The 10,563-nt window shown below is 46.7% G+C and overlaps 1 protein-coding gene across 1 annotated transcript; it reads left to right on the forward strand.

Annotated features, from left to right (window-relative positions):
* Positions 1-1,144: 1,144 nt before the first annotated feature.
* Positions 1,145-2,307, forward strand: LOC147986643 (uncharacterized). Its single transcript, XM_087540110.1, has 3 exons — positions 1,145-1,201; positions 1,339-1,488; positions 1,759-2,307. The coding sequence occupies exons 1-3, from the start codon at positions 1,145-1,147 to the stop codon at positions 2,305-2,307; spliced, it is 756 nt and encodes a 251-aa protein (XP_087396236.1).
* Positions 2,308-10,563: the final 8,256 nt, after the last annotated feature.

The following is a 10,563-nucleotide window of genomic DNA, read 5'->3' on the forward strand; positions in this document are numbered from 1 at the left end:
TCACATGTTATTTCGGCCACGGGGTTTCGTTTCCTCACGTCTCGGTCGAGTCGATCGAGGGGTGCCCGGCGGCGACGGTGACCTGGATGAGATGTGCTACTGTTTCGCGGTTTTGATGGCAAAGAAGAAACATCACGCTCTACTGCACGTAGGTGCGTCAGGCTGCTGCCCTTGCCCAAAGCCGTCCCCTCTCCCGTCCCGCCTGCACTGTAGCTACCAGTTCGCTGGCCGTTCAATCGAATCAACTCGGTCGTCTGGTTGATCACTTCCAAATACGGATGCCGGTCGCGGTGCGTACGCAGGTCTCGTCTACTTTGCTCCGAGAATCCGGCTACCAGCATATGCTTACGGCTTACCGTATGATGGAGTTTCTGTTTCAGTTACATATATCCATCGTTCCTCAAAAATCAACCTCTGCGTTGCTCGGTTTTCGCACTAGTTTGTTCCAAGATATATATTCTGTAGTATATATGATTCGACCGACCAGTTTGCCTGATGTAGCGACGACGCTAATAAATCACTGCCTACGCTGTATAATTCAGGCTCACGAGACTACTACGGCGCCCACTCCTCCCTAAATAAGGTCAATTTCATAATTTGCTTCGACCTATGTGCGTGTCCAGGAAGCTTCGAGGGAGCTTATATAATTATAAGCGTAAAACAGCTCTTCCGTCCGACTCCACACGGTGTTGCAAGATGCAGCACCCGAGAAGAAACGGATCGAGATGATGCTCGTGCGCACTGCGTCCTTCCCTTCAGCGATGCAATGCAAAGAGGTAATAGCACCCCAGGTACCTTAACTTGCACCCAATGTGATGATTTAGTTTCAAAGTTGCAAAACTAGACTAACTCATACCTCAACTTGCACCCAATGTGATGTTTTAGTCCCAGGCCAATCAGAGCTCGCCATTTGGCTGCCAAGTGGCTGGGCCGGCCAGCGCCTGTAGTTTTGCACAAAACCCACTGCCGTTTCCCTGTTTCAACCCGCAGTTACCCCCACCTGAATTAAATCAGTCGGAGGAATCCACTTCACGTCCGCTCCTGCTGGTCCACTCGTTCCCCATCTGCCCCCTTGCCCCCTCGGCTCCAGCATCAGCTTATCCACGCCGCCAGCAAGCTCGCCGCCGCCGTCTAGGTCGCCCCAATGGTATCTTGGAGTGAAGGATCTAGCTCGTCCGACGGCTACTCTGTGACAAGTGAGGTTAGTCTTGGCTATGTCTCTGGCAGTTAGGGATTGAGCAAAAATGGGGAAGGGTGTATGTTCTTGAGTAGCAAAATTTCAGCCTAGATGGTGCCTGCCTCTTTGCTGACAAGAATATGTTGTAAACAATGTTGTAGGCTCCTGCTCCTGCCACCATTTTCTGCTCTGAGTGGAGAGGCCTTGCTACAGATCTTGCAGCTAGATGTGAACATGAAGATGTCTGTGAGAAGTTTGTGTCTTTTGAATCAGTTAACAGTGGGAGGAGATATCTTATTTGTGCACAAAAGGTTAGTAGATCTCCAGTTAATTTTTCAAACTTGCAATGTGTTAAGTGATCTGTATAAGAGTGTGGAGGAGTGCATCTTCAGTTAACAGCTTGTTGTTTTCTGAACTTGACTGAATTTAAATTAACTTAACTGGATTGAAATGAAGTTAAGTGAACCTAAATGAATTTAAATGAGTTAAGTGAACCTAACTTCATTTAAATAAATTTAACTGAATCAATAGTGCTCCAAGATTGTCATTTATCTAAAGTTGTTTTCTTTGTTATTTGGTAGGGATCACCTAAATGCAACTTTGTGGAGTGGATTGACCCTGAATGGCCTGCCACTCTGAAGATGAGTTTAGCCAGGGTTTGGGGCATGTATGATGATGAGAACAAGTTAAGGATCAGTGAGAATTTACATCTTGCTGAAGAAAATCTTAGGGTTGTGAGAGAGAAAGAAAAGATGGAAAAAGATCTGAGGTTTTTTAAACTAGATTTTGCTAAGATGGTGGCTGACAAGGAGCAGGCAATTACTGAGTTGGGCAATGCAAGACTTGCTGTTTCTGACCTAAAGCAAGAGCTTGAGAAGAAGAAGCTGTCTGATAAATGTAGCACTAGCATTCATCAGGTTGTGAGGGCTAAGGCAGAGAAAGATAGGGATGAGATGAAGCAACAGATGGACAACATGAAGGAAGAGTTGGACAAAGTTGTGTCACAGAGGGATGACCTGAAGAAGGAGAAGAAGAAACTGGAGTACATGATTGGTGATTTATTCAGGCACAAGGAGGAGACAAAGAGCAAGATAAGGAGGGTGAAGGAGATCTTAGATGAATTTGAGTAATTCCTTGTTGGTGTAATGCTGCCTTAAGTTGGAGCTATTAATTAGTTGTACTTCTTTAGTGAACTTTGTTGATTTGTATGCCAGTATCATCTAAGGCACTGAATTTGTATGACTGATTTTAGTTAACTGAATTTGTATGACTGCCCAAGTTATGTTGTTGCAAGGTGTTATTAGATAACTGAAATTTTGACAGTGTTACTGAAGATTCAGTTTCACTGAATTACCAGTTCACTGAATTGAGTTAACTGAATTTGTCTCTCTCTGTTTGCATGTCCAGTTAACTGAATTTGTCTCTCTCTGTTTGCATGTCCAGTTAAGTGAATTTTTAGTTAAATGGATTATGAGTTTACCTGAAGACTACTTAACTGTATCAGTTAACTATACAGTTAACTAATTGTATTTGTTTCAGTTAACATGAAGACTAGTTAGCTGACTTAGTACATTGCAGAATTGGAACTAAACAGAGAATAAGTAGTATAGATTTAGTACATTGCAGTAAGAGTTAACTGACTCATACATAGATAGAACACTGACTCATATATAGATAAAACTCTGACTCATACATAGATAAACCACACTCACTCACAGACATAGATAAAACACTCACTCATACATAGATATACTTGCATTGACATGCAGTGACCTGAAACACTCACTCACAAACATAAGAGCTCATTCATCTGGGTAGAGGATCCTACTCCACCTCATCCTAGTCACCTGAAAAGGATGGAGATTAGCCCTCCTCCTTGCCCAGTAGATGATATCATCATCACTGGGATTTGATCCAGGTGGGAATGCCTCCAGGAACTGCTGTACATCCTTGCGGTTGCGTGCTGCAAGGATCCTCTCTGCCAGCTGCCTTCTTTGCAACCTTCTTGCCTCTCTACGCCTAGCTCCACTGGATACCTCTTCTGCATCCACTACCTCTCCAGGATCCATGTCCTCCTCTTGTCATTCTTTAACTTCTTTATCTGCACTCTGTTTCTAACTGAATATGCAGTCAGTGCATGTCTTAGCTCAACAACATCAGCAAATACCATCCCTACTTTAAACACAGGGGAAATCATGTCAACCTTTGCATTGAAAGCTTTAAACTTGTACCTAAGTTCATCTGCTTGTTGAGTTGATAGGTTGAGATCTTCATCCTCAAGCAAGTATTCAGGCTCCACATCATCCTCATCCTGATCAGCTTCTTCATCAACACCAAAGTCAATGTTGTCATCATACAGATCATCATCACCATCATCTATGTCATAGTCACTGTCACTGAAATCAGAATCTGATACAACTACATCTTCAATAACTGTTTCTCCATGTTCAGTTAGCATGTTGTGCTCATCACCCTCCATAAGCAAACTCTGTGGGTCTGTTCCAATTGGTGCAATCTCTAACAAGGGATCTTCAGTTAGCATGTTCTGCTCAGCACCCTCAATAAGCAAACTCTCTGGGTCTGTTCCATTTGCTGCAATCTCTGACAAAGGATCTTCTACAAAGACTGAAACTAGGCTATGGGAAGGGGATGCACTTGCTGCTGCAAAACTTGTGCACACCAAGTCAGACCTGAAGTTGCTGATGAAATCTGTATGGTCAACCATGACTACAAGGATCTTATGCTCAGCACTGGCTCTGATCATATGCTGCACATCCTCATCACTACTAATTCTGATCAAACCATCTGAGATTGGTTTATCTGGTTTGCTGAAGTAGATGATGTGCTCACTCACAGGATATCGCAACCAAGCCAAGTGTTGTTCAAGGAATGCATAACAGAAAGTGGCACTGTCAACAAAGTCTAGCACCTCAGTAGAAGGGCCCCGGTACTCTAGGTTTCTGATTGGGCCACGGAAAATTCCACCATGCTCAAGTTCCAGTGTAAAAAATGGATTGTCCACCCTTTCTCCATTTGCTGCATCACACACTGTATTCAAAACAAATATTCAGTTAACTGCATAACATACTTGAACAACAACTTAAGGTTCAGTTAACTGAACCTTTTAGTTAACTACAGAAAAAGTTAACTACGGTTACCTATAGTTCACTGAACCTTTCAGTTAACTACAGTTAACTGAACTTTTCAGTTAACCATGATCAAGTTCCATTTTAAAACATTCAGTTCACTATATTGCTTTACAAAATTGTGATAACTACAGTAACTGAAAATATTCAGTTAACTACAGTAACTGGAAATATTCAGTTAACTACAGTAACTGAACATATTCCGTTAGCTACAGTAACTGAACATATTCACTGAACTACAGATAACTGAACATATTCAGTCAACTAAATATAAACTAACCATAAATGAAATACAACATTAGCACAACATTAACACAAACCATTCAATTCACTGAAACTTAGCTGCACATACCATTAGCATTACCAAAACTATACTAAATGGTGTAACAAAATAGCCAACTTTATACTCTGTACAAAACATCTTCAACAGCAAAAATGACTTAAATTTCACAACACGAGCAGATGCTTGAGTAGAGTACAGGCTATAACAGAACCCTACCCTAAATTCATCTAATTTGTCCGCCATAAACCCTAGCTATCGTGTCGAACCAAAACCTAAATTCATCGCCCGAAACCCTAGCTTCACTTCGCCATACATGACAATCTACTCAAAATACACCACTAGACGACCCTGATTCGAGCACAAATGGACGCGATTCGAGCTGCAAACGGCGGGGTGACGAGCTCAGAGGAGCAAAGCAGAGGAGAGGAGAGCGAGGAAAAGAAAGCAGAGAGACGGGGCGTCGGGCTCATAGTAATCAGGAGGGATTGCTCCGAACGGCCGGACGAGATGAGCAGATGCTGGCGTCTCCACGCCGCCGGCGAACGGCGGCGACGACGCCTCGGACGCTGACGTCACCATCGTCGTGCCAGCCCGTGAGCTCTGTCGCCCCGACAGCGACCAAGTGAACTCCTCGAACGGACGTGAACTCGATTCCGACAGATTTAATTCAGGTGGGGGTAACTGCGGGTTGAAACAGGGAAACGGCAGGGGGTTTTGTGCAAAACTACAGGCGCTGACCGGCCCAGCCACTTGGCAGCCAAATGGCGAGCTCTGATTGGCCTGGGACTAAAACATCACATTGGATGCAAGTTGGGGTATGAGTTAGTCTAGTTTTGCAACTTTGGGACTAGATCATCACATTGGGTGCAAGTTAGGGTACCTGGGGTGCTATTACCTCCAATGCAAAGATGAACGCACTCGGCACGCTGCCCGACGGCATGTCAACCTGATGGACCCACCGGGATGCAACTGTCCAAGCATGCATGCAACTGCAGGGTAGTCGATCAGTGAGTTCGATCGATTGGCCAGGACGTATGTCAGCCCGGACACGAGAGATTCCATGCCGATCTCACGCCTTAAGGACATGTTTGCTCGCATCAAGCCAGTCCTCAGGCCAACTCCACCGCGCGACCCTATCCTGTCCGTCCCCGTCCATTTGGGATAAAATGGACAAACGAGACGGCCCAGCGCGCGGGCGCAAATGGACTTTTGTCCGCTTTGTGTCCGTTTTTGACCCATCCCCGGCCCAAAGTTGCGCCGGTTTTGGGGTGAAACGGACAGCGCGCGGACGGACGGGACGCGCGCGCTTGTCCTCCCCTGACCCGCCTGTCGGTGGGAGAAACCAACCCCCCCACGCCCATTTGACGCCATTTCCCCCAAACCCTCCCACGTCCCTCCCGCCGCCCCCTCTCTCCCCCGTCCATGGCCGACACCCCGCCGAGTTTCGGCGGCCTGGCCGTCGACCCCACCGCAAAGGTGAAGAAGAAGGCGCCAAGGAAGCCGCGGTCGAAGTGCACGCCGGAGGAGATCGCCAAGTTGGACGCGGAATCGGCGAAAAGGAGGGAACGGAGAGCGGCCGTCAAGATCAATGCCGCCTCGGCCAAGTTCGCCGCCCAGCGCGAGGAGCTGGAGGCCGCGCGGCGCAAGGCCGCTGCCGACGAGATGAACTGGGGTCGTGAACTGGGGCTTGGCATTTGAAACGTCCCTTTTTTTAAAATAGACGCGGACAAGATGGGGCAAAAGGATGCGTCCGCGCGGTGGGCGCACGGCCACCGCATCCCAGGACAGGCCCGGACACGACCCCAAATCCCTACCCAAAGGGACAAAAACAGGACAAAACGGACGTCCGTTTGGGGTCGCGCGATGGAGTTGGCCTCACATGCTCTCGGTATCTCTATTCGCTCGTTTGTTTTGGGATAAGAGCAAAAGGGTGTATAAAGGGACGGATTCAGGGGGGACGGGGGGGACCTTAATAGCGATTAGTCTGTTGCTAATTTTTCTCGCTAGGCAACTGCCCCTGACGTGCTTCGCCCCCCCCCCCTATGCCAAAGCCCATGTACTGTTGTCACATGTGATTGCAGGCCAAAGGCCCAAATCACTGGAAGAGAGAAAAAGGAAAGTAGCCCATCATGGAAGAGTCACGCTAGGAAGCAATACGCAAGATGTTCAAGCATCCAGGGCACATCAAATATTAATCCGGTTTGGGAAATGGTTTGGAAACTGAAGATACCGAGTAAAGTGAAGATATTTATTTGGCGGGCGCTTCATGGTTTAATCCCTGGTATGGCAGTCTTAGCTCGCAAACATATTAAGGTTTCACCCCTTTGTCCCGTGTGCAAGTCTGGTCTGGAAGACATTAAGCACTTGATTTTCAGCTGCCCTAGAGCGATGTCAGTATGGCGTGCACTTGGCTTACGGTGGATCGCTCCGGTTCTGTCATTCTAGAAGAACTACTGCGAAGACCACGTGGTTCTTCGCCGGTGCTTGGCCAATTGGGACTACATGAAACATTGGCTGTGGCAGCATGGTATATCTGGTGGGAAAGGAGAGAATCATGCAAGGGGCAAATGGTCAAAACTCCAAGGAGCACAGCTTTTGCCGTTCATGCAATAACAGGCAATTCGACAGCTAAGCCAAGGGACAACATTGCTGTGAAGTTTACGTGGGAAAAACCAGGCCAAGGATCATACAAACTGAACACTGGCGCCTCGTTCTTTGAAAACGGCGTCGGAGCAATTGCTGCGATCATCAGGAACTGTCGAGGAGAAGCAGTGGCGGGAGTGGCAGAATCGTTCACATATGCTGATAGCGCGACTACAGCAGAAGCGTTGGCTCTTCACCGAGGTCTACAACTTGTCAATCAAATGGGTTGCTCCAGGGTGACGGTTGAGTCAGATTGTTTGGAGATTATTTCGGCATGTAGAGGCGAGGCTGACATTTTGGCACCATATTCTGCGATCTTAGCAGATTGCTTCCGGTATGCCCATGATATTGCTTCAATTCAGTTTCAGCATTGTCCGAGGGAGGCAAATGGCTTGGCACATTTCTTAGCAAGACATGCTTTTGATTCAAATCTGATGTTTACTTGGGACGATGATCCCCCTAGTTTCCTTTTACCGCATGTTTTGAAGAATGTAATTCTCATTAACTCATAATAAAGTGCCGAGCAGGTTTTCCCTTCAAAAAAAAATTGCTTAGTTCCAACATGCTAAAAAAACGAAACTGCTCCTGCGATGAACCTGCCGCCGGCCATCTGCTAGATCTTCTACCAAATCTCTCAGTCGAGAAGGGAAGAGGACAGTAAAGCCCCGTTGTCGATCCAACAACGTAATCTTGCCGGCCGGCCACACGGATGAGCAACCAAACGGGGAAAAAGGTTAGTCTTTATTTTTTAGAATTAGATTAGGTTGTCTTTCAAACCATAGAAGGTGTCAATTAGCTCACACGATCTGGTCTCAAATTCCTAATATCGCCACCACCGCCCCCTTGTTGCCATCAGCCACCGCCAGGAAACACTATTATTTGTGATCGTTATATCTCCTCTGCATCCAAACTCGAGCAAACGGTGATACTGTGATGGCCGTTGCTGATCTCTGTTGCCGGCTTGCCATAAGCGCGCGACATCTTCCATGGCAGCAATGGATCGTTTCTTGAGGTATAAACGCAGTATTTTTTTTACATTAACATATTATTAATTTGGTATGATACGGCAATCCCTAATGCTTTAGTTAGCAGCATATGTAGTTACATGTGTTTACTTGGTGACAGATAGAAAGAATAAAACACATTGCACTTCTCAAACTATTTCCTTGAAGTTTGAACACTTGCTAATCGTATGATTATATAGGTAATTCTAGAGCTGAATTTACACCGACAGTTGCAAGACATGTGTTACTTTCTCATTAATCAATTATTATATTTTTGCTATTACAAAATATACAATGTGATTTTATATGAGACGATATATGTACTAAAGTGTGTGCTATTTATCTCTTCCCCCCCCCCCCCCCCCCCCCCCCCCCACCACCATGTTCAAATCCTGGCTCCGTCCCTGGGTGTATTAGCCTGGTACGCGTCCTGTACTGGTTAGGATTAGGAGCTGCAATAAAACCAGGTTGGCCCACCATCCTAGTGCCGTGCCGTTAGAACCAAACGGTGGGCGCCCTGACCCCCATCATGTACCCATCGCACTGGGACGATCCTTCGTCTTGAGCCATGCTACACCGCTTCTGAATCTCAAGTAGAACCTAACTGTGGGCGCCATGACCACCCATTCTGGGTATCATACGAAATAGAGATACAATGCTACTGAAAGAGCACAGCACCAGGTGTACACTGAGCATGAGCGTGATGCAGAACAGAATGCAGAGTGACATGTTCCTTTCTGTGGATAAGCTGATCGCATTGATGAAGAGATGTATCATGGGTGCGCTGTGAAACCCTAAGTGGTTGTTTGGATATGAGGTACTACACGTTAGATCTTGAAAAACTGGTTTTTTACTTTTTAGAGGATTTTTAGGAAAATCCGTTTTTGTTTGTTTTTCTGTTAAGAATAAGATTAGTCTATATAATACCTTGTTTGAATGGAAAAAGAATATAGGAAAACACGAGCCATGACTCCCTGTGCCCATCACCTCCCGCATCCTTCTCGCATCCCCGGCTGCTGCGTGATGCACATGCAGGCTCTCCGGCTAGCTGGTTCAGGATGTTGTCCATTGGATTGTATGCACTGATACACGGGTCCAACAGACTGTAGTTGGAGCACAACAATGGTTTCCATGTCGATGTCGGGCACAAGAACAAGCATGGGCCATGCCGCCATGGTGCTGGCCTGCTGGGAGTCTTGCGAGGGTTGGACACGAGCAGCGGCAGTGACACAGGTGCACAGCGAGGCGGAGGCGCGCGGTGTCGGCCGCGGCCAAGCTTGGCATGGTGATGCCGAGCACGGCCATGGTGGAGACGGGCATGGCGAGCCCATTCTTGCCCTAGCTCGTTGTTGTCGGGTATCCAGCTAGCGTCGCCTTGTCATGCCAACGTGCTCAACATTATCATTGCCGCGGGTGTCGTCTTGCATGTTGTGGATAACATTTTCTTCCTGCGTTACATGGCGCCACCACTGTTCATTCATACACAGGGCGCAGACACCATGAAAGCCGCTGGAGTTTTGTATGACAAACTACACGTGGAGGAGCATCCGGCGTGACCGGCGTGCAGGCTGTAGACAGGCTCACGTTGTATGCCTAGACAATCGCGGACATGGTTCGTTGTGTCTATGAGCCGAAGACCTGACCCGGACGGGACTGAGATCCAGTGACTTCACTTGATGAAGTCATGTTGCAACTTTAGACTCTTCATCTCCATCCAAAACAGATTCAATGGTTCATATCACACAAAGGCAAAAGCCCTCAACACTTGGCCAGTCTTGCAGCCCAGCAGCGACAGAAGACTACGCTGGTCCAAATGGAAGGAAGCAATTGATGTGATGTAATTGATGAAATACTGAGCTATAAAATCAACACTGAACGATGGCGAGAAGGATCCCGTGCATGGCTGTCTCTTGGAGACTACGATCCATGCATATTGTTCCCCATAGCATTGCTCACCCCACTCTATTTTATAGCTCAGTATTTCATTAATTACACCACATCAATAACTCACCAGTTATGCCATACGCTGACCACTTTTTGAAGTCCAGCAACCTGAGCGAGTGAAGTGTAAAGAATGAACAGTAATCACTGATATCCATTGATTGTGATGATGTACAAATATATACCCCTGGAAGGGGCGCGTCGCACAGACGCGGCGTTTACGAGAGATGGGATTGACGGACGTGTCCGTTACAATAGGATGTGACCCATCGGGAGAGAAAACCGCATGTCGGTTTGCTAAACAGAGATTTCCATTAATTAAACTAATTAATTAATCCTAACATGAAGTACGTTATTCACACATCTCTG

Source organism: Triticum urartu, chromosome 2A (assembly GCF_056163025.1).
Source record: "Triticum urartu cultivar PI428250 chromosome 2A, HENAU_Tu73, whole genome shotgun sequence".
Lineage (NCBI taxonomy): Eukaryota > Viridiplantae > Streptophyta > Magnoliopsida > Poales > Poaceae > Triticum > Triticum urartu.